The sequence below is a fragment of the Ovis aries genome, chromosome X (assembly GCF_016772045.2).
Source record: "Ovis aries strain OAR_USU_Benz2616 breed Rambouillet chromosome X, ARS-UI_Ramb_v3.0, whole genome shotgun sequence".
In the NCBI taxonomy this organism is placed as follows: Eukaryota; Metazoa; Chordata; class Mammalia; order Artiodactyla; family Bovidae; genus Ovis; species Ovis aries.
In genome coordinates, this window is record NC_056080.1 from 75,378,385 (window position 1) to 75,404,468 (window position 26,084).

The 26,084-nt window shown below is 35.5% G+C and overlaps 1 protein-coding gene across 4 annotated transcripts in view; it reads right to left on the minus strand.

The window, feature by feature from the left end:
• Positions 1–228: 228 nt before the first annotated feature.
• Positions 229–26,084, minus strand: part of HDX (highly divergent homeobox) — a 244,798-nt gene continuing 218,942 nt past the window's right edge. For 2 of the 4 annotated variants that reach the window (XM_060408381.1, XM_027963036.3), the window contains 3 exons: positions 24,386–24,469; positions 8,936–9,058; positions 229–4,360 (listed from right to left, as the gene is read on the minus strand). In XM_060408381.1, the coding sequence (XP_060264364.1) occupies positions 4,235–4,360; positions 8,936–9,058; positions 24,386–24,469 (333 nt within the window). In that variant the 3' untranslated portion in view covers positions 229–4,234. The remainder of the gene's footprint in view (positions 4,361–8,935; positions 9,059–24,385; positions 24,470–26,084) is intronic. The other 2 variants (XM_060408383.1, XM_060408382.1) reach the window with 1 other exon arrangement.

Sequence of the window (26,084 nt, forward strand, 5' to 3'; positions counted from 1 at the left end):
ATTTACTCTATTCCACTGGTGGAGTAATTCTCTGTTATGTGAACTCAATTAAGGATGATACACATGTCAGCTAGGTAATCATCCAAATTTCCATTTGAGCACTCCATGTTCTCCTTACTCTACCTCCAAATACCGTATTATTCTCTTCATTTTTTAGTCTTTTTATCAGAACTTTATCTTGGAGAGGAAAAATTTATCTGTAGAAAAACAACCATTAAAAGAAAGAGATGTTTCTATTAGCTGGAAATCATTTATTGCCTCTATAAAAGTTTAAATAAAAACTCTACAAAAGTTTCACATTACTGTCTGATATGGTTTTAACATGATAGTATGTTTCAGAGGTAGTGCCAGTAAAGTGGGACACAAGATACTAAAAGAAATTAGCAAGTTAATACAACATAAAATTTCAATATCAAACAATATATACTCAGTACACTTTAATGGAGCAATCCAAATATGTTTCCATGAAAGTAGCACTTTATTCTCTTTTATCCCCCAGCAAATGTGTTCTTAGGTTTGTTTGGGGCAATGGTATGTTGACTGTAGGCTCACAAGTTAGTAGCCTCCTCCATTTTAACACCACAGAGCATAGCTTGGTGAAGACCATGATACAGTGCTGTCTGCCAAGGATAATACCAGCTTCAAACATACACCTTTTTATTCATCATTTAGACATAATGGTACTAAGAACTCCCTTAAAAAGCTAATCTATCAGAATTTGGCATTTTGGGGATGAGAATGAAAATCTAATATTTGTAAAAAAAGAAAAAATGTAATATTCCTTGATTACTATCACTGCAATATGGAGGAAGGAAGGAGTTTTCAGAATTCTTCTTAAATATGATCATAAGCTATCAGGCCAAGATGAAGAAACTATTCCTTGGAAATGGGCTGATTACTTCGTCTTCCTTAAAAAGATGCAACGAAGTCAGTCTTAGAGCCTAGAATTATTTTAAATATACCACTTATGTTTTCTCATACAAACTTACATACTACTGACTGTGAAAGTGCTTTAAAATAAATATTACCATCTGGAGAAATTACCTGTTGGACATCTTTTGAGGTCTTTGTAATATACAGAGCCCAGGATGTGACTGGACTGTGGCCTTTTCTTCCTCAACAATAGCATTTCTATCACAAGATTTCAATGGTAGTACAAAAGTCCTGTTGTTGATAACTGATCTTACAACAAAATATTCTTAAGTTCCATGAAAAGGCCAATTTTCTTATAATGTTTTCCTTGCATGTGCTAATTTTCCTATTCTCCAGGGTAACTGCAGTTCTCATTTTCTTGGGATTAATTTTAGCTTTGTTGAAATGAGAAAGGTTACTTTAGGTTCTTTTAAAAAGATACACACTTTGAAAAGTGCTCTTAGCTACACATTTCCTGTTTAGAAACTAATTGGCTATCCTAAGCCAGGTTTTTCCTGATGTTTCACTGATAAAGAACCAACCTTCTAATGCAGGAGACATGGGTTTGAAAAGATCTCCTGTGTCAGAAAGATCCACTGGAGAAAGAAATGGCAACCCACTCCAGTATTATTGTCTGGGAAATCCTATGGACAGAGGAGCCTGCTGGGCTATAGTCCATGGGGTTGCAAAAGAGTTGGACACGACTTACCAACTAAATAACAACAATCCTAATCCAACAGCAGACATCAAAGGGTAGTGAACAGAAAAAAAGAAAGTTGTGTTCTTTTTTTTTTTTTTTCATTTTTGACCTCTGCCTTTGTGAGAGATAGTATGGATTCAGATAGGTTGTTCTTCATTATGGTTTCAAAGCCCTAAAGAAAGAAACACTAGCTATTTTCGCCTCCCAGTCATGAAGATGTTTACAAAGCAGTCCATAAACTGATATTTTTCTACTCTGAATTGTCTCAAAACATTCCAATCTATACATGTGAAAATACATTTCTTCATAATAGATTTTAATATTTAACATTGGAATGTTTTTCAAAATCTATGGTACATAATTTCATCCTGCCAATGTTGTTTTTCTGGATACAATCTATTTACTTTGGTTCCTGCTACAGAAAATTCTGAAACACAAATGTCAGTACAAAAGGATTCCTAAGTGTACTGTTATGATTTATGCTGTTTCTTTTTTAATGCAACTTTACACGGACAAGGAAATCATCTACACTCCTGCTCTAAGTTGTAGACTAGGATTCCTTCCAGGAATCATACTTAGCAAAAATCTTTAAATCTCCTAAAGTTTCAACTTCCATAATTTTATTTATATTCCTGAAAAAGTGAAAATAAACAATTTATTCTGAAGTTTACAGCTTGCTGAGGAGTAGAAATCCAATGTCTCTATTGTAGAAGTTCAATGAATATTTTTTGATTTATTGACTAGTTGCTGAGGTGTGACAAGTTTAATCCATAGAGTTGAAAGATGTATGAGAGAATCACAAAAATTTGACTTGTCAACAAGGTGTACTAAACATTATTTAAAAAGAACTATATGGCTCTCAGGTAAAAGAGAGCATACCTAACAACTGAAATATTTCTGCTAACAAAGAACCATAATAGCAGAATGGCAGCAATACTAAATCAAATAGCTGACAAAGTGAAAGACTATCAATGAACCTTATTTATTTGTGTGTGGGGGAGGGGGATTTCAAGGTCAAAGACATCCATGACTGCCTTTCTGTATTCATAAGTTGGCATCTGTGAATTCCAAGATCAAGGTTGGCTTTACTTACAAATTAGGAAAATATCTGACATAGAAACTTGATGGTCAAAAGCGCCATCTAAGTGAAAGTGAAAGTGAAGTCATGTCCGACTCTTTGCGACCCCATGGACTGTAGCCTATCAGGCTCCTCTGTCCATGGGATTTTCCAGGCAAGAGTGCTGGAGTGGATTGCGGTTTCCTTTTCCAGTGGATGTTCCAGACCCAAGAAGATCTTTTAAGTATAGATAGCAATTTAACCATATGATACAGTTCCACACTGCCAACTCACAAATATGTGATATTGTGTGCACGGGGAGAAACTGACATTTTCCCTTCTATGGGTTTTGGTAATGTGGTCTGGTACCCTGAAAGGGAAGGTCTGCAAAAAATTGTTTTGTGACATCTGGTACCTGCTAAGAGAACAACTCGGTAGAATGCCCATTTTAGGAGTGTACTCATAGAATAGTATTCAGGAAATTCAGAGAACTGTGATTTGCAACCAAAGTGGTATAATTCTTTTGGGTGTTATCCTTGGCTGATAACTCTGTACAAGGCTCATAGGGAAATGAGCTAAATTTGCTGACAAAGCTCAGTGACTAGATTAAAACAAGGAAAACTCAGTGGCTTACCTTGACTTCCTGTTTCATAAAATCTAAGAACTGAAAAAATATTATGATGATGGTGATAAACTTATAATACTTGTGCAACATTTCATCTAACTTAGTTATACAAATTTAGTAGTAGAATGTGAATCTTATTTGTCACTTGCAGCAATAAAGAGTTCCCATTAAGATGAATCTTTTACAACATTTTCTTTCTATACATTTAACAATTTATTTGACTTCATGTTGGTTAAATTACTTTTCCATAATGCTCTTCCTCCTCCCCCCAAATATTTGGGTTAATAATGGAAGAATATCAATATTTTGCAAGTATATACTAGCAATCACTTTAATTTTCGATCATTAACTTTAGTCAAATTTTTACATAAGTTTAAAAATGAACCCCAAGATTTATCTACGTTAAAACGTTTTTAATGTTTTGTTTTCAATTTTCAGTCCACTTTCCTGAGTAAAAGTGTATGTGGATGACAGGAAAAGGAAAGAAGAAGGAAGATGTAATGGTTACAAAAACAAGACTAGTCAAGCTTCAGCAACTTGATAAGCTATGTTGAAATATCTTTTTGTGTCTCTGGTCAAAGCTATTACTAAAACTAAGATTAATCTATAAAACAAACAAACAAACAAAACCTTTCAGAAATTAGGCATTATGCATTTCATAGCTAAACTGCTCAAAATTAAATACATTTTCCTCCAGAGTTCCATCAGTTTGGGAAAAAACTCTCAAACAATGCTTTTAAATTTTACAAACTTTTTTTTGTACCATCTGTACCATTTTGCACCACAGCCATTATATCTCGTTCATCCTTCACAGAATACATTGCTTCAACAATATATTTTTCCAACTGAAGAATTTTGGGGCAGCACAATACAACTATCTTGAAATGCATACTTGTTGGGTAGCCAAAAGGCTGTATCATATATCCCTCCCCCACCCCAATCACAAACTGTCTGAGGCATTTTTCTCTGATAAAGAAGACACACTGAATGAGGTATCATCAGGCTCCGGCGAGGCATGATTGAAATCCATCTCTTCTAATTCAGGAGGTAAATCTGACAGCAATGCCTGAGTCAGAAAAATCAATTGTTTTGAATTAGTATTTGAACATATTTTTCCAGCTTTATAGTTGTGGTCCTTTCACATTGATTTATTCTTACAGATTTAAAGAAAGGAGCATTTCTCTCTCAGAACCTTGTACAGCATCTTTTCTAAGAGAAAAACTCTTCATATACTCTTAAGGAAGTAATAAAATACTAGATCTTGAGAGTGTGGGTTATGTAGAGTGTAACCTACAAAGAGGGAATGATGAGAGAAATGAGCAACTACTCTGAACCAAATGCTCTGAAGTGTCTGAGATAAGTGGTTTTCATATCAGTTTTGATTGTTCAGTGATCATTGCTAAAGGACTTTAAAATTGTATGTGAGGTGAGGTGAAGTCACTCAGTCGTGTCCGACTCTTTGTGACCCTGTGGACTGTAACCTACTAGGTTTCTCTGTCCATGGGATTCTCCAGGCAAGAATACTGGAGTGGATTGCCATTTCCTTCTCCAGGGGATCTTCCCGACCCAGGGATCAAACCCGGGTCTCCCACACTGGAGGCAGACACTTTAACCTCTGAGCCACCAGGGAAGCTCAAAATTGTATGTAACTTATTAAAATACCCCTGCCCAGTTATACTGTCTGTCACACTAAAACACAGTTCACAAGACTATTTTGTACTTCAGTGGGAGAAGTAATTAAGCAATTAGGGGAAAAGTTCAGCTATTCTATTTTAGATAAAATTTTAGCATTTCAAAAGTCCAAGTGATTTTTTTTTCTTTCCTTAGGCTATGGTCATATCTACAGATGGCCAAGCATTCATAAAGGCTCTGCTGAACCAGTGAATTTGGCTGTGTAATGATGTTTTTAGAGGACTGCTCATCTCTCTTCTGGAGTAATTAGGATAAGGCAAGAGCCATGAACTAAGTTTTGCCATGGTGTAATTGTTCCATCTGGAGTTGCAGAATATGCATTCATACTAGAAAAATAATTAATCAAGTTTTATCTGGCTGGTAGTGTTGATGCCCATTTGACCATCAGAAATGGCAAACTAAATGAATGGTTTGCTGCTCCCAATACTAAAAATAATGTAACATATCTCGACAATTTTTAGACAACATTAGTTGTAGTGTTAGCTTTGGGTGCAATAGTAAAAAAAAAAAGATCAAGTGCAGGTTTGCCTCTACCCAAATAATGAACAGAAAGACAGGGCATGTTAGAGAACACATGAAATCCACTGCTGAAATAAGACAGTACTCTCCTATTCTCTTTATTAAAAGAAGTGACAGTTGTAAATCCTATAGTTTTTGTTGTTGTTGTTGTTGTTTTAGAGGAAAGATTAGAACTTTCTGTCAGGCTGCAAAAGGAAAGGCTAACTCCTGTCTGTACAAAAATTTATTTATTTTTTGCTATTAAATTGTTCATGAACTTCTTGGTGAAACTCAGAGTACTGTTTACAAAGCAGTCACCTAAAGGTACTACATGCTTCCTAAGGTTTCTAGGTTGCAGTAATAGGGCACAGAACCATTTTCTTCTAGGTCAGTTGTTTACCACTAACCCAGTATAGTACAACAAAGCCTTTGCTGACAGTGGTTGATCATAGTTTACGAGAAAGACATCACTGGATTTATTTCACTTTGCAAGTGCAAAGAAGCCATACTAAAGAGGGCAAAGTGTTCCAATGAACAAAGCTTAGCATACTGGAGAGTCATGTAGGTGAGTAGACTTAACAACATTTAAATTCTAGCGAGGAGACCTTAAAATCAAAGAAGCACTACTATGTATTTCTTTGTCATTGCATTTAATGTAGTTGCCTGACTAAAATCAGTGCAGTATGAAATAGGAAAACTTTAATATCTGAGGCAGAACAAGGCACTGCTAATGCATGAGGTCCATTTAAAAATATTCCTTTTTGATATCTTTTTGTATTGCAACACTGAACAAATCTTCAGATTTTGTCAGTTGCTAGAACTGTCTTTTTCATAGACTAAAGTGAACACAATGAACTTGCTTCACTCCAGGTTCTCTACCAGTCAGAGTGTAACCTACTGCCATTCTTCCCAAGAGATTATTGCATTTCTCAATAGAATAGAATCACATAGTGAATTATCAAGGGAAGAAAGATCATAACTAATGACTTAGTACAGTGCTGACAACATTATTTTTATTTAAAAATGGCTATTGGTTTGGATAATCTAATATTCAGTCAGACATTATCGTATATTTTCAAACCCTGGACTGATTCATGGTGGCAAAATATTCTGTGGTTCACTCATCTTACTCAATTTACCCAAATTAAGATTAACAGAAAAACAGGATTTTAAAATGAGAAACCAATGACACAATGATTCTCTTTTATTAGGCAGAATAAAAATCAAGTCCTTCCCGAAATAAACCTTTAAGCATTTCATGGAGTAAAGATCAGTAATTTAAGAGATGACTTGGGTAACTTTTGTGTTGGTATCTTCTATATTTTTAGACTGTATTTGGAGATCCATTATACCCAATCTCAAGTACAAAAATCAGTATTTTGTACTTGGATGCTGATTATATAGGCTATGATTTTCAGTACAATTTTTGTATAACTATCTCTTTTCCCCCCCAGCCAATGTTTTGTCCATATCTTAGTTCATCAGCCTTTTTCAGAGGAAAAGTAGAAGAAAAGGGCAAAAGTAAAATGCACAATAGGTACTTTTCTTATTTTTTTAGTGGTTTTGGGGGAAGGATAAAACCAGGTTAGAATAAGAAAATAAAATGCAGCTTGTGTGCTATTCCTAGATATAAAAAGTCATAGACAACTGCGAATAAACTGACCACATAACTCTGAAATACAAACCATGCGTGACTTTTGGGACTAAGACCACACTCCAAATTACTCCCATATTGAACCTAATTCTATTTTTCCTGTTTTAAATATTAATGTAATTAAAAATTACAGTTCTTTGGGGACCAGGTTCAAGACTATCATCTTATTCATTTAAAATCTGTATTTTAGGTTCCTAAAAAACAAATACATTTTCAATATGCCATGGAATATGCTTAGCTCACGTAATAAACCAAAATGCTTAAATAAAACAGACAAATATGACTGCTAACTACCATCTTGGGATGTCTGTGTGTGTACAGCATGGGTGGAGCACAATTCATGAAACTGGACACATAATTTACATGCTAGATTAAGCCTTATGAGTAAACTATAGCTTAAATTTTGTGGTTCACTACTTTGATGAAATACGTAAAGACGTTTTCCTTATTAAAAGCAGGAGAATTGTGGGATGCTAAGACTAATCTTTTTCCTTGGAGATGACTGGAATAGGCTACATATGTCTTGCTTGGATATAAAGAATAAATGCTTGTACTCTAGCTGAATAGAAACCACCGAGACTGTTTCCTAATTAAGGCTTACCTGTGTAATATACTACTTACATTGAATTACTCTGATAATCAGGAATCAACATGATAGTGCACAACTCAGGCATATTTGGCATCATTTAGTATTAAATATAACATATTTAGTATTAAATATAACATTTAACATAATTCTTTATTCTTTTTTTTTTTTTAGGCTACCCTGGTGGCTCAGATGGTAAAGAATCAGCCTGCAATGCAGAAGACCCGAGCTGGATCCCTGGGTTGGGAAAATCTCCTAGGGTAGGAAATGGCACCCCATTCCAATATTCTTGCCTGGGAAATCCCAAGGAGAGAGGAGCCAGGCAAGCTACAGTTTACAGAGTTGCAAAGTCAGACATGACTGAGTGACACTAACATATTCCTTTTTAGCAAGATTAATAAATTATTACACAACTTTTAGCAGAAAAAGTGAGGCAGAAAATGTAATCTGGGAAGAATTTGCCAAAAAAAAAATTCACAGTGACAAACAGAGGACATTTCATTTCATCTTTGGGGTAGTGGAATCAAACACTATAGTTAAATTAGGAAAAGTAAATGCTGCACTGTGGTTACAAAGAATTTCACAAAGCAATTTCAATTTTTTTAGTGATGTGCAACATATCATGATATAGAAGGTATTTAAACACCTGTGAACTTTAGTAGGGGCTGGAAGGTAACTGAAATCCAGAAGAGAGGCAAATGCCTCACTTCTTTCATTCACAGGAGGTCCCAAAATATGTGCCTCTCCAGTTAGTGTAACCTCATCTTTACAACTGTCTTGAGAATTTATTTAAAATTAATTAAATGAAATAATATGTACAAGATAAGCGCATGAGCACCCGTGGTGGATTCATGTCGATGTATGACAAAACCAATACAGTATTGTAAAGTAAAATAAAGTAAAAAAAACCCCATAAAATAAAAGAGAATAGAGTCAATAATTATATTTAAAAAATTTAAAATGTTTTCCCTACTTGATACTGGCTTGGAATTAACAAAGTATGTTAATCATTTTGATTTTCCACTAAAGCAGCACAAAAATCTGAGTATTTATTCCCAAGAAAGCTATACTAACAAGTCAGGAGATAACAAATCCTTCCTTGATGACAAGCAAGAATGAGGTATAAAAATGAAAAGAATATGAGGAACCCGAGTGTGACTTGCCACATTTCAACATTATGTTGTAATTTACTATTCTCTTCTGTTGCTTACCTGTTGTTGTTCCTTATTGTCAGCTTTTATGGCTAGTATCAAGCTTCTTACAAATGTCTGAAGTTTAAAATTTTTTTGCTTCTGAATCTCTAACTCATTTTCAATGAATCTGACTTCTTCATTCTGAAGGAGAAAGCATCAAATAATAAATTACTCTGTACAAACCTAGGACTACACATGTTTGATGCACAGTAAAACTTTTAAAAAGCAGTCAAATTTGAGAGACAATAAAAAGATAAAAGTTTAGCATATAGGATTCTAAAGCACAGAAGTAAATTATCCTAATACTCAAAGGTTGCCTTTTAAGCAAATCACCAACAGAAAATAATCTGCAAGGTTGAAAATCCAAGCAAATGAATCCTGGTAAGAGAAAAATCAAGAAGCAGTTCCCTTCTTGGAAAGACTCATCCTACGTTAAACCTAATTAGCATTCAGATTAGGGTTACGAATAGACACAGCCCAATTTACCCCAAGTAAAGAGCAATAGAAGATGCAGTAATGCTGAATGTATCATTTCAAAGTCAAACATTGAGAACTAAAAATGTTATTATTCTGTAACAAAGAGGGACTGAAATTTTTAATAAGACTATCAAATAGTTTGCTGAGCCCCCCACCCTTATGTAAGAGTCTGTTATTCAGAAAATATATCCAAATTTACAATGATTTGAAACTCAGTCTCTCTTTACTGTTTTTCCTGGTTGTGTAGGAAAAGAACAATACACTAGGTTTGGGAGGATTTTAGTGCCAGATCTACTGATAATTGTGTAAACTTGGGCAGGACAATTAACCTGTGACTGTATATACTCGTCAATAAAATGGATATAATACTAGTAATCATTGGCAATTCTAGCTTGAGTGTTATAAGGGTCAAATAAGATAATGGCCATGAAATTGCTCTATACAGATTTACTATTTAAGCTACAGAAGTTAAGAACATGTGATGTTGGTGAAAGTGTGGCCATTCAGATTAATGGACATAATAGTTCAGAAATATATATTATATATTACATTATAAATGTGTATATATATGTTCACACACATACAAATTTGGTTGACTTTTGATGAAGATGCTGAGATAATTCAATGCACAAAGAAGATCTTTCAACATTTCAAAAAAGTGGTTGAAAACTTGTAAATCTATATGCCTTTCAAAAAAGATGTATGAAACCTTAACTCACATAATATACAAAATCTAATGAGAAATGGATAACAGACCTAAACATAAAACCAAAAACTATAAAACTTCTAGAGGAAAACTGAGGAAAAACTCTCTATGTCCTTGGGTTAGGCAAAAAATTTTCAATAAGACACAAAAATCATGACACTTAAAGAATTCATGTTGATGTATGGCAAAACCAATACAATATTGTAAAGTAATTAACCTCCAATTAAAATAAATAAATTTATATTAAAAAAAACTAAAAAAGATAAAGAGTTCATTAAAAAAGAGAAATCCCACATCATTGCTTTTCAAAAGACACTGTTAAGAAAATGAATTAAGAATATGAAAATACAGCTTGTATTTTCATTTTCCTAACAGTGTCTTTTGAAAAGCAATGATGTGGGATTTCTCTTTTTTAATGAATTCTTTATCTTTTTTAGTTTTTTTAATCTATTAGGAGGAAAAATTTGTAAATCACAAATACAATAAAGGATTTGCATTCAAGATGCATAAAGAGCTCTTATAGGACCACCAACAGAATAAAAAGCAGGTGAAATATTTGAACATACAATTTATCAAAGAAGATATGAGAGTGACCAATAAACACTTGAAAAATGTTTGATATTGTCATAAAGGAAATGCAAATTAAACCCACAAAGAGATGCTACCACCAACATACTGTTGTTGATGTTCAATCACTCAGTCTTGTCTGACTCATTGTGACTCCATGGACTGCAGCATGCCAGGCTTCCCTGCCCTTCATCATCTCCTGGAGTTTGCTCAAAATCATGTCCCTTGAGTCAGGGATGCTATCCAACTCTCTCATCCTGTGTCATCTCCTTTTCCTCCTGCCTTCAATCTTTCTCATCATGATTTCCCAGCATCAGGCCAAAGTATTGGAGCTTCAGCTTCAGCATCAGTCCTTCCAATGAATATTCAGGATTGATTTCCTTTAGGATTGACTGGTTTGATCTCCTTGCTGTCCAAGGGACTCTCAAGAGTCTCTTGCTTCCCCATCTACTTGCCATGAAGAGATGGGACCGTGTGCCATAATCTTAGTTTTTTGAATGTTGAGTTTTAAGCTAGCTTTTTTCACTCTCCTCTTTCACCTTCATCAAGAGACTCTTTAGTTCCTCTTTACTTTCTGCCTTTAGGGTGGCGTCATCTGCACATGTCATTTGCATTATTTCTCCTGGCAATCTTGACTCCAGTTTTGCTTCATCCAGTCCTGTACTTTGCATGATATAGTCTACATATAAGTTAAATAAGCAGAGTGATAATTACATCCATGACATACTCCTTTCCTAATTTTGAACCAGTCCATTGTTCCATGTTCTGTTATATAAACTATTGCTTCTTTACCTGCATGCAGGTTTCTCAGAAGGCAGGTAAGGTGGTCTGGTATTCCCACCAACATACTACAATAGATTATGTTAAAGAGACTGACAATAGCAAGTGCTGATGAGAAGAATGTGGAGCAATTAAAAGTCTCATATTTTGTTGGTAGGAGGGTAAAGCCATACAGCCACTTTGGAAAATGTCTTGCAGTTTCTTATAAAATTAAATATAGCCTTTCTTACCATTTGACTCAGCAATCCTACTCTTAAGTATTTACCCAAGGACATGAAAATGCATGTCTACAAAAAGACATACATGAATATTCATAGCAGCTGTATTCATAATAGCCCCAAACTAGATGTAACACAAATGTTCATCACTAGATGAATAACAAATTGTGGTCATGTTTACACAATTGTGTCCAATGTCAAAACTAAATATATGAAAAGGTGAATTTTATTATACCTTAAGTATTATATAAAAACATTATTAAAAATTATTGGCCAGCTCTCTTGCCAAATAGCTTGAAGATAAGCTATGAGCATCCTCTGCAACTGGAGAACCTGTCTCAAAGAGAATAGCAGGAACTTTAACATCATTTACTCAAAAAGCTGCATAAAATATATTAAAAATTGTTAATTTTATGGTCATTCCTTTTACAATTGAGAGGATACAGTTGTATTAACCACATTCAATCTATGGACATGCTTACTGCATCAGTTATATCAACTCAATTTAGAACTTATTTGCCCTAATAAAACGGCTTCCTTTTCAGATCATTTAATATCAAGTGAATGATCTGCAAATGATTCAAGCTAAATTCTTTATTTAAAGGCATTCTACAGTAACCTAAATTATAAGTAAACATTATAATAAAATTTCACTTGTTCCTGCCATAATACATATGACTAATTCTAAACATTTTATTTTATTAGTATTTATTGTCAGAACAACAGTATTAGTAAAGTACTGGTCAGGAAGTCTTTTTGAATACAGGAGATCTCTATCTTCATTATCCCAGTGTCTCCTTTGAAGGCACAAGTCTATCTTAGCTACACTCACTGTTCACTAGAAACATTTAAAAAACAATTTACATTTGCAAAAGTTAGAAAGCATCTTTTGTTATGCAGACCTCTAATTTCTCCTCAAACCATTATTCCTCTTCCTCAGTAGTTATGTAATGTTTTAAAACATAAATAGCTTTAAGATAATTTAATATTGCAAACATTTTCTTCTTGGTGCTGTGATTTGCAAGCCTATTAAACACTTCCTAGATTACAGGCAGTGATTTGTGTGACCTTTTAAGATTTGCCTAAATTAATGGTTTGAAAGGAAGTAGTAAGATAAACCAGAGAGGGCAATGGCACCCCACTCCAGCACTCTTGCCTGGAAAATTCTATGTATGGAGGAGCCTGGTGGGCCTCAGTCCATGGGGTCGCCAAGAGTCGGACACGACTGAGCGACTTCACTTTCAATTTTCACTTCCATGCATTGGAGAAGGAAATGGCAACCCACTCCAGTGTTCTTGCCTGGAGAATCCCAGGGATGGGGGAGCCTGGTGGGCTGCTGTCTCTGGGGTCGCACAGAGTTGGACACGACTGAAGCAACTTAGCAGCAGCAGCAGCAGTAAGATAAACATCAGTCACTGATTTCACAAAATAAGACCTAGCTAATTTTTCTTACTAAAATCTTCCCTGTATTTCCACTAAGTTTTGTCAGTTATTCTCCAAGATGACTGTAGGAAGCACACAAGGTTTCGTATGGACCAGCGCTTTGATCTTTCTTTGACAAAAGAGGCAAAAATATACAATGGAGAAAAGACAATCTCTTTCAAAAGTGATGCTGGCAGTCATAATGGCTGCAATCCAAAACTCTACAAGCAATAAATGGTGGAGACGGTGTGGAGAAAAGGGAACCCTCTTCCACTGTTGGTGGGAATGCAATCTAGTACAGCCACTATGGAGAAGAGTGTGGAGATTCCTTAAAAAAACTGGAAATAGAACTGCCTTATGACCCAGCAATCCCACTGCTGGGCATACACACCGAGGAAACCAGAATTGAAACAATGAAGAAGGAACCCTTTTGGAAGTGACAGGTGCAACAGATTAAAACCCTGTAGTTAGCACTGACTACATTGGAAGGGGCCTATAGACCTTGAGAAGAAGTATAAGCTGGAACAAGGAACTATCTGAAACTGAACTGAACCCACACTGCCCTCAACAGCTCCAGAGAAATTGCTAGATATATTTTACTATTATCATTTTTAATTTTTTTAAAATTTTTAAGTTCTTTATTACTCCTTTAATTTTCATTTTTATAATCTACTATTACCCTGCAAAAAAGACCCTATTTTTAAAGCTAATTTCATATGTATATTTTTTATAATTTTTGTGAATTTTTTGAAAATGTTGTATTTTTGAGAGTTTAAACTCTACTCTAGATTTTTAATCTTTGCTTTTTGCTATTTGTTATCAGTTTTCTACCTTTAAGAATCCAATCTTCAATACTCATTTTCATGTAGGAGTGTGATTACTGGCTTGATTTCTCTCTCCCCTTTTGACTCTCCTCTTTCTCCCCCAGGTAACCTCTATCTCCTCCGTCCCCCTTCTCTTCTCTCCTTAATACTGTGAATCTCTTTGGGTGTTCTGGGCTGCGGAGAACACTTAGGTAACTGGTCATTGGCTAGATTGGTCTTTCTCCTTTTGACTCCCCCTCCTCTACTCCTGGTCACCTCTGTCTCCTTCCTCCCTCTTCTCTTCTCTATGGAACTCCGTGAACCTCTCAGAGTATTCCAGACTCTGAAGAGCAAATAGGGAATTGATTACTGGCTAGATTGCTCTCTCTCCTTTTGATTTCCCCTCTTCTTCTCCTGGTCACCTCTATCTCCCTCCTTCCACTTCTCTTCTCCATGTAACTCTGTGAACCTCTATAGGTGTTCCTCACTATGGAGAATCGTTTCACCATTAACCTAGATGTTCTATCATTGGTGCTGTATGGATGGATAAGTCTTAAGGCCAGTGTAAGAACAAGACTGAGAGTCAGAGGCAGGAGGATTAAATCCAAAACTTGAGAACATCAGGAAATGCCTGACTCTGGGGAACATTAATCGACAAGAACTCATCCAAAAGTCTCCATACCTACACTGAAACCAAGCTTCACCCAAGAGCAAAAAAGTTTCAAAGCAAGACATACCAAGCTAATTCTCCAACAACTCAGGAACATAATCCTAAGCCTTAAAATACAGGCGACCAAAAGTCTCACCAAACCCATAGACACCTCAAAACTCACTACTGGACACTTCATTGCACTACAGAGAGAAGAGATCCAGCTCCACCCATCAGAACACTGACACAAGCTTCCCTAACCAGGAAACCTTGAAAGCCACTCGTCCAACCCCACCAACAGGGAAGAACCTCCACAATAAAGAGGAACCACAAACTTCCAGGCTACAAAAAGGGGACACAAAAGACAGCAATCTAAAAAAAAATGAAAAGGCAGACAAATATTCAGCAGGTAAAGGAACATGATAAATGTCCACTAAACCAAACAAAAGAGGAGGAGATAGTCTATCTGAAAGAAAATTCAGAATAATGATACTAAAAATGATCAAAAATCTTGAAAACAAATTGGAGTTACAGATAACTAATCTGGAGACAAACACTGAGAAGATGAAAGAAACAATTAACAAGGACCTAGTAGAAATAAAAAAGAGTCAACCAATAATGACTAATACAAAAACTGAGATCAAAAACACTCTGGAGGGAACCAACAGTAGAATAACTGAGGGAGAAGCTAGGATAAGTGAGGTGGAAGATAGAATGGTGGAAATAAATGAAGCAGAGAGGAAAAAATAAAAAAAAAGGAATTAAAAGAAATGAGGACAACCTCAGAGACCTCTGGAACAATGTTAAATGTACCAACATTTGAATCATAGGAGTCCCAGAAGAAGAAGACAAAAAGAAAGGCCATGAGAAAATACTTGAGGAGGTAATAGTTGAAAACTTCCCTAAAATGGGGAAGGAAATACCCACCTAAGTCCAAGAAACCCAGAGAGCCACAAACAGGAAAATCCAAGGCAAAACACCCCAAGACACATATTAATCAAATGAACGAAGATCAAATGCAAATAACAAATATTAAAAGCAGCAAGGGAAAAACAACAAATAACACACAAGAGGATTCCCATAAGGATAACAGCTAGTCTTTCAATAGAAACTCTTCAAGCCAGAAGGGAATGGCAGGACATACTTAAAGTGTTGAAAGAGTAAAACCTACAAGCCAGATTACTGAACTCAGCAAGGATCTCATTCAAATATGAAGGAGAAATCAAAAGCTTTACAGACAAGCAAAACCTGGGAGAATTCAGCACTCCCAAACTAGCTCTTCAACAAATGCTAAAGGATCTTCTCTAGACAGGAAGCACAGAAAGGGTATATAAACTCGAACCCCAAACAACAAAGTAAATGGCAATGCGATCATACTTATCAATGATTACCTAAAATGTAAATGGGTTGAATGCCCCAACCAAAAGACAAAGACTGGCTGAATGTATACAAAAACAAGACCCCTATATATGTTGTCTACAAGAGACCCACCTCAAAACAAGGGACACATACAGACTGAAAGTAAAGGGCTGAAAGAATATATTTCATACAAATGGGGACCAAAAGAAAGCAGGAGTAGCAATACTCATATCAGATAAAATAGACTTTGAAATAAAGCCCATAAAAAGAGACAAAGAAAGACACTACATCAATTCATGAAGAAGATATAACTATTACAAATATATATGCTCCCAACATAGGAACACCACAATATGTAAGGCAAATGCTAACAAATATGAAAGGAAAAATTAACAGTAACAGAATAATATGAGAGACTTTAATGCCCTACTCACACCTATGGGTAGATGAACTAAACAGAAAATTAACAAGGAAACACAAACTTTAAATGATACAATGGACCAGATAGACCTAATTGATATCTATAAGACATTTCAGCCCAAAACAATGAATTTCACCTTTTTCTCAAGTCTACACGGAACATTCTCCAGGATAGATCACATCCTGGGACATAAATCTAGCCTTAGTAAATTTAAAAAAAAAAATGAAATCATTCCAAGCATCTTTTCTAATCACAAAGCAGTGAGATTAGATGTCAATCACAGGGAAAAAAAATTATTAAAAATACAAACATATGGAGGCTACAAAACACACTTCTGAATAACCAACAAATCACAGAAGAAATGAAAAAAAGCAAATCAAAATATGCATAGAAATGAATGAAAATGAAAACAGAACAACTTTTGGGATTCAGTAAAAGCAGTGCTAAGGGGAAGGTTCATAGCAATACAAGCCTACCTGAAGAAACAGGAGAGAAATCAAATAAATAACCTAACTCAACACCTAAAACAACTAGAAAAAGAAGAATGAAGAACCCCAGGGTTAGTAGAAGGAAAGAAATCATAAATATTAGGGCAGAAATAAATATAAAAGGAACAAAGGAGACCATAGCAAAAATCAACAAAGCTAAAAGCTCGTTCTTTGAGAAGATAAATAAAATAGACAAACGATTAGCCAGACTCATCAAGAAACAAACGGAAAAGAATGTAATCAATAAAATTAGAAATGAAAATGGAGAAATCACAAAGACAACATAGAAATACAAAAGATCATAAGAGACTGCTATCATCAAATATATGCCAATAAAATGGATAACTTTGAAGAAATGGAGAAATTCTTAGAAAGTATAACTTTCCAAAACTGAACAAGGAAGGAAAGAAAATCTTAAGAGTCCCATCACAAGCACAGAAATTGAAACTGTAATCAGAAATCTTTCAACAAACAAAAGCCCAGGGCCAGATTGTTTCATAGCAGAATTCTACCGAAAACTTAGCGAAGAGCTAAAATCTATCCTACTTAAGCTTTTCCAGAAAATTGCAGAGGATGGTAACCTTCCAAACTCATTATATGAGGTCGCCATAACCCTAATACCAAAACCAGACAAAGATGCCACAAAAAAAGAAAACTACAGGCCAATATTACTGATGAACATAGATGCAAAAATCTTCACCAAAATTCTAGCAAACAGAATCTAACAACATATTAAGAAGATCATATGTCATGACCAAGTGGGCTTTTTCCCAGGGATGCAAGGATTATTAAATATCGCAACACAATCAATGTGATACACCACATTAACAAATTAAATTAGAAAAACTATATGATTATCTTATTAGATGCAGAGAAAGCCTGTGACAAAATTCAACATTCAACATTCATTTATGATAAAAATCCTCCAGAAAGAACATACCTCAACATAATAAAAGTCATATATGATAAACCCACAGCAAACATTATCCTCAATGGTGAAAAATTGAAAGCATTTCCTGTAAGTCAGGAACAAGACAAGGATACCCACTTGCCGGGAAACAGCGTGAGGAATCCCGCCCATGGCAAAGGTTATGAGGAAGCAAGCCTGACAAAGTGCAAAGGCGGGGATCAGGCTTCAGGGGTTCCCCCTGGAATTTCCTGAGCATCTAATCCCCAAATTAGAGTCTGCCTGCTTTACTATATTATGCTTTTCATCTACTCTTCTGACGTTATCAGGGGGCTGTCACCCCACCACCTTTTTTTAGGGAAAAGTTAATTTAGAGCTTTCAGATAATACGTCTCCTGGGCATAATAAGAGTGTTTCAATCCAAAAACCCCTCTGATGGCTCTCTAACTTGCCTTACCCGGACTTTTACAACTATGCATATGATTGTTTACAGCCCCCCAACTGTGAGAGGCACGGGAAGCCTAAAACATAAAGCCTTTCAAAGAGTTAAAAGTTATTAGAGTAGCGCTGGTGTAAGATTTCACTGTTGAGCCAATGCTTGTTGCTAAGTTCCCATATCTCTTATCCACTGTGCACCTGGGAGCACATTCATTAACATAGTTAGAATGTAAGAAAAAACAAGTGTAGCCTTGAAACTGACCACATCAGACTTTTGAGCTAATTGGTTCTTTCTTTGCTGTAACTTACTGCACCTTTGCTTCTTGAAAATGTAACTTTGTTTGATACTTTCTGAGGCTGACATAGATTAGAAATATAAAGAAAAAAACACTTCAAGGGAAAATAAGTTTTCTGGTTGAGCAGCCTTTATCAAAAGATGGTCTTAAAATGTTTCACAGGCCTCCCAAGGCCAGAAGATAATGTACACAACATCGTTTGTGGGAAAGGTATAAAAGTCCTTTTAACAAATAAAGTTATTGGGCCCTCACTCACTGAAGCACCTCGGTCTCCCCGTGTCTTCTTTATTTTCTGGCTGAATTCCCATATGGGGAGTGGAGGATCACCATGTCCACTTACTTGCCCTGGCTTTTAAGACCCACGCGAAAGGGAGCCCAAGGTGGGGCACCCTCCACTATTCAAATGGGCACTGGTGGCCTGACATAGATGGTGCAAACCTCTTGTCTTGAGGTTTTATTAGTTCTTCATGTAAACCAAGTTATTCAGCATCTTTTCTCCACTAATTTTCCTACTACACTATTCTTTCCTAATCTAATCTTATATTTCTAATTAAATAAATCTCTCTTCGCCAACTCCGTCCACCCTTCGAATTTCCTGGATCCACTGGGGCTGGACCCCGGCACCCACTCTCACCACTACTATTCAACATAGTTTTGGAAGTTTTAGCCACAGTGATCAGAGAAGAAAAAGAAATAAATGGAGTTCAGATTGGAAAAGAAATAAAACTGACTGTTTGCGGATGACATGATCCTCTACATAGAAAACCCTAAAGACTCCACCAGAAAATTACCAAAGCTAATCAATGAATATAGTAAAGTTGCAGGATATAAAATTAACACTCAAAACTCCATTGCATTCCTATACACTAATAATGAGAATACAGAAAGAGAAATTAAGGAAATAATTCCATTCACCATTGCAATGAAAAGAATAAAATAATTAGGAATAAATCTACGAAGGAAATAAAAAAACCTGTGTATAGAAAACTATAAAACACTAATGAAAGAAATCGAAGCTAATACAAATAGATAGAGTAATATTCCATGTCCATGGATTGGAAGAATAAATATAGTGAAAATGACTATATCACCCAAAGCAATCTATAGATTCAATGCAATCCCTATCAAGCTACCAACAGTATTTTTCACAGAACTAGAACAAATAATTTCACAATTTGTATGGAAATACAAAAAACCTTGAATAGCCAAAGCAATCTTGAGAAAGAAGAATGAAACTGGAGAATCAACCTGCCAGACATCAGGCTGTACTGCAAAGCTACCATCATCAAGACAGTATGGTACTAGCACAGACAGAAATATAGATCAATGGAACAAAATAGAAAGCCCAGAGATAAATCCACACACCTAGGGTCACCTTATCTTTGACAAAGGAGGCAAGAATATACAACGGATAAAAGACAGTCTCTTCAACAAGTGGTGCTGGGAAAACTGGTCAACCACTTGTGAAAAATGAAATTAGAACACTTTTAACACCATACACAAAGATAAATGGAAAATGCATTAAAGATTTAAGTGTAAGACCAGATCTAAACTACAAAATTCCTAGAGGTAAGCAGGAAAAACACCCTGTTATGTAAATCAGCAGGATCCTCTATGAGCCACCTCCCAGCCTAATGGAAATAAAAGCAAAAAATAAACAAATGAGACCTAATTAAACTTAAAATTTTTTGCACAATGAAGGAAACTATAAGCAAGGTGAAAAGACAGCCTTCAGAATGGGAGAAAATGTTAGCAAATGAAGCAACTGACAAAGAATTAATCTCAAAAACATACAAGCAGCTCCTGCAGCTCAATTCCAGAAAAATAAGAGACCTAATCAAAAAATTAGACCCAAAAGAACTACACAGTAGACCCAAAGAACTACACAGACATTTCTCCAAAGAAGACATACAGATGGCTAACAAATACACGAAAAGATGCTCAATATCACTCATTATCAGATATGTGCAAACCAAAACCACAATAAGGTACCATCTCACCCCGGTCAGAATGGCTGATATCAAAAATCTACCAACAATAAATGCTGGAGAGGGTGCAGAGAAAAGAAACACTATTACACTGTTGATGGAAATGCAAACTAGTACAGCCACTATGGAGAACATTGTGGAGATACCTTAAAAAACTGGAAATAGAAGTGCAACTGTACCCAGCAATCCCACTGCTGGGCATACACACGGAGGAAACCAGAATTAAAAGAGACAGGTTGCAAAGTAATTAACCTCCAATTAAAATTTTTTTTAAAAAAGAAAGAGACATGTGTACCCCCAATGTTAATCGCAGAACTGTTTACAATAGCCAGGACATATAAGCAACCTAGATGTTCATCGGCAGATAAATGGATAAGAAAGCTATGGTACATATACACAATGGAATATTACTCTGCTATTAAAAATAAGGCTTTTGAATCAGTCCTAATGAGGTGGATGAAACTGGAGCCTATTATGCAGAGTGAAGCAAGTCAGAAAGAAAAACGGCAAAACAGCATACTAATGCATATATATGGAATTTAGAACGATAGTATTGATGACCCTATACGTAAGACAGCAAAAGAGACACAGATGTAAAGAAAAGACTTTTGGACTCTGTGGGAGAATGTGAGGGTGGAATGATTTGAGAAAATAGCATTGAAACTTGTATATTATCATATGTGAAATAGATCGCCAGTCCAGGTTTGATGCATGAGACAGGGTGCTCAGGGCTGGTGTACTGGGATGACCCTGAGGGAAGGGATGGGGGACACATGTACACTCATGGCTGATTCATGTGAATGTATGGCAAATCCCACCACAATATTGTAAAGTAATTAGCCTCCAATTAAAATAAATAAAAATTATATAAATAAATAAAAATTTTAAAACAAAACAAAACCACAATGAGGTACCATCTCATGCTGGTGAGAATGGCTATCATCACAAACAATAGATGCTGTAGAGTAAGGAGAAAAGGGAACCCTCTTACACTGTTGGTGGAAATGCAAACTAGTATAGCCACTATGGAGAACAGTGTGGAGATTCCTTACAAAAAAAAAACTGGAAATAGAACTGCCATATGACCCAGCAATCCCACTGCTGGGCATATATGCCGAGGAAACCAGAATTGGAAGAGACGCATGTAACCCAATGTTCATTGTAGCACTGTTTACAATAGCTAGGGCATGGAAGCAATCTAGATGTCTATTGGCAGATGAATGGATAAGAAAGCTGTGGTATATATACACAATGCAATATTATTCAACTATTAAAAAGAATGCATTTGAATCAGTTCTAATGAGGTGGATGAAACTGGAGCCGATTATACAGAGTGAAGTAAGCCAGAAAGAGAAACACCAATACAGTATATAAATGCGTATATATATATATGGAATTTAGAAAGATGTATTGACGACCTTATATGCAAGACAGCAAAAAGACAAAGATGTAAAACACAGACTTTTGGACTCTGTGGGAGATGGTGAAGGTGGGACAGTATGAGAAAATAGCATTGAAACACGTGTATTACCAAATGCAAAATAGATGACCAGTGCAAGTTTGATGCATGAAGCAGGGCACTCAAAGCTGGTGCTCTGGGACAACCCAGAGGGCTGGTGTGGGGTGAGAGGTGGGAGGAGGGTTCGGGATGGTGGGACACATGTACACCCATGAGTGATTCATGTAAATGTATGGCAAAAACCACCACAATATTGTAAAGTGATTAGGCTTCAATTAAAATAAATAAATTAATGTTTTTAAAATGGCAGCTAAACCTGAGCTGTTATGACATAGCTAATCATACCTGAGAAACTGTGGTCATTCACTTGTCTCACGAGCATTTCAGATTAGTTAGAACTCCTAGTAATATGGATTCCTGGCAAATATCTCAATCAGAAACTCGACTATGCCAACAGTGAATATTGATGGTTGTATAGTAGTAATTTCCAAATGCAAATATAAAACACTTGCATATTAAATGAACACTTGTGCAATAATGTTAAATATATTTCCAAAGAAAACTAATTTATTCTAGGAACTTGTTATTGGATATCTATGACTTAGTCAGTAGATCAGGTAACACATACATGAATAAGATATGTATCTGACTTCAAGAAACTTATGGCGAATATATTCAAGAAACCAACAAAGAGATTATGAACCCTAAAGAAAGGAGACTTAGCATGTGTAAGCAAATAGAATAAAATGATGTTCTTTGAAGGAAGATCAAATTTCCAAACCGGTAAGAGTATTTTAAATCAATGTACTGAAATCAGCAATGAGAACTGCTATATGAGGTTTCACTTATAGTTATTTCAGAATTAAAGTGACAAAATTCACTGATGAGGTGAACTGAAATATCTTGAGTAATGATTATAGAGAGACATATTTTCTATATAGGTGCTAATTTTTGAGAGTTAAATAAAAGTTTGTATTGAATGATGATGTGTTATAAAATATATCTTAATAAGGGAGCAAAAAACCCCTTGTTCCTAAAGCATTCACCAAAATTGAAAACACTGAATCTTTAAATGTCCTTTAGAATTCAATGAAAATGATAACTGACATTTCTGGACTGGATACTCTGGCTTGCTGATGTCTTCAGCTTCAAACCTTTGAAGTGAGCTTGTACCCCAGTGGGAAAAGGTCCTGGAAAGACTCCTCTGAGTTCTGGGACCAGTCCTATCTGACCTGTATGAGAGTACTGAGTGGAGTACACTTAATAGCTGTGCAACCTAGTCCTCTAATCTGTAGTTTCCATAGCCTGTGCCAAGTGATGGTTTTAAAAGCCATGTAAACCCTGAACTGGACATTTATAAATGTTATATGACCATGAAGGAGAGATTAGAATGATCTCTTGTACTTCAAAACAAACAACCTTATAATTATATTTATTAAAATATAGTTTAAATACAGTATTATATTGTTTTTTGACCATTTAGAAAATAAATTTCAAAAAATAATTCCCTTCTGTGTTTACAATGTTCAATATTTTAAAGTCTGACATGTCATGAACAGTTGAAAAACAGAATCTGTTGAATTACATAGTTTTCAATTGTAGTAAAACTGAAAAGGTTAATGACAGCTGCTATCTTTCTGATTAAATGTTATCTTTTGTTAACATTTTAAGATTACTCTTCTCTATGAAAAAAATGAATCTGTGGTCAAAATTTCAGAAAATCCCAAAGTTATCTAGTAAGATAGGACATGGATTAACAAAGGGACAACAATTAAACATCTATGAAAAACATATTGACATCTAGACTGATAGCTTACATCAAAAATTTTAAAAAAACAAAATTATGTATGGCATGCTGTCAAAGTAAGTCTTTCATTTTAGTAACAAGTGACATTAACAAAAGGTCATCTGTATTCATATTCATTCAGTATTTGCCATGGGGATTGTTTTTAAACTTCTTCTAAAACAGGTATATTATTATATTTTTAAAAAAAAATCTTCAGAAATGAAATTCAAGATAAAATTACCAAGGAACACTAGAAAAATATTTCCTTTATAATCATTTAAAAATGAACATGGGCTTTAAAAAAAGTATTGTCATAAATTTCACATTCACCACCACTATGCCTCATCTTGCAATGCAGCATCAGTACTTACTGCTGCTCAGCAAACTGTTCTTAAAACCATAACCACTAAACTGACCAGCATTAATTAAAATGCCCAGCACCATGATGGATATCCAGGTGCCTAAGAGAGTCAATGCAGAGCCCCAGGATGCTTAATTTATCAAATGGAAAATGGAAGTGAAAAAAAACTGGTACATAGGTACTGTAAAAGTCTACCTCTTTTAATCAGTCAGTTCAGTTCAGTCTCTCAGTCATGTCTGAATCTTTCCAACCCCATGGACTGCAGCATGCCAGGCTTCCTGTCCATCACCAACCTCTTTTAATACCTTCTCTTAAAAAATTAAGGATCTGAAATTACTTTTACCTTATAATCCAAGAAAGAATTCACTTGCTCTACTTCAGAATTACTTATCATATCACTTTCTTCATCATCAATAATTTCTATTTTCTGTAACACAAGTAGAGAAGTTTTAATAAATATATATCTTATTATCCCCATTACACTCAATAATGTAGAGAGCATATCATTCAATGTTCAGTTTTAACAATGGGGTTTTCTCGTCTAGGTTATCAAGGGTAAATTCTAACTGACTGGCTCCTCAGCTTTACACCTAGTATGTGTCTGAGCCACCTCCTTTAGTAATAGAAAATTATTGTAATATAATTTAAAATAGAAAAAACAGTTTCATAATATCCTTGAAAAAAATAAGCAATCAAACTCTGCTTAAATAGTGCCCTTCAGGAACAGGGAATTTGTTTTCTGTGAAGGTAGTCTAAAAATTTAATTAGCTGGCAGAACTTTCTTCTTTACACTTTCATATTTCTCTTTGCAACTTGTAATGTAAAATATCAACATATGACATGCATTGCAAAGTCAAATACAGTCTTTTTTAAAAAAAAAATCCACTTATTCACAGCACTCCATTAGTGAGATAATTGAAAGCAGACATTTATAATGTAATAGTGATGAGTATGGTCATTTGTTTCCTTCACTGGATAGTAAATGAGAAGAGAGAGAGCAAGAACAAGAGAAACACTAAACTGCCCTTCAGCTCAGTTGCTCAGTCATGTCCAACTATTTGCAACCCTGTGGACTGCAGCATACCAGGCTTCCCTGTCCATCACCAACACCTGGAGCTTGCTCAAATTCATGTCCATCAAGTCAGTGATGCCATCCAAACATCTCCTCCTCTGTTGTACCCTTCTCATCCTGCCTTCAATCTTTCCCAGCATCAGGGTCTTTTCCAATGAGTCAGTTCTTTTTATTAAGTGGCCAAAATTTTGGATAATCATCTTTAGCATCAGCCCTTCCAAAGAATATTCAGGATGGACTGATTTCCTTTAGAACTGACTGGTAAAACCTCCTTGCAGTCTAAGAGACTCTCAAGAGTCTTCTCCAACACCACAGTTCAAAGGCATCAATTCTTTGGCATTCAGCTTTCTTTATAGTCCAACTATCAAATCCATACATGACTACTGGAAAAAACATAGCTTTGACTAGACAGACCTTTATTGGTAAAGCAATACCTCTGATTTTTAATATACTGTCTAATTTGGTCATTGCTTTTCTTCCAAGAAGCAAGTGCTTTTTAATTTCATGGCTACAGTCACCATGTGCAGTGATTTTGGAGCCCCCCAAAAATAAAGTCTCTCACTTTTTTCATTATTTCCCCATCTATTTTCCATGAAGTGATGGGACCAGAAGCCAAGACCTCAGGTTTTTGAGCTTTAAGACAACTTTTTCACTCTCCTCTTTCACTTTCATCAAGAAGTTCTTTAGTTCTTCTTCACTTTCTGCCATAAGAGTGGTGTTATCTGCCTATCTGAGGTTATTTAAATTTCTCCCAGCAATCTTGATTCCACCTTGTGCTTCATCCAGCCCAGCATTTCATATGATGTACTCTGCATATAAGCTAAATAAGCAGGGTGACAATATACAGCCTTGACATACTCCTTTCCCAAATTGGAACCAGTCTGTTGTTCCATCTCCCTTTCTAACTTTTGCTTCTTTACCTGCATACAAATTCCTAAGAAGGTAGGTCAGGTTGTCTAGTATTCCCATT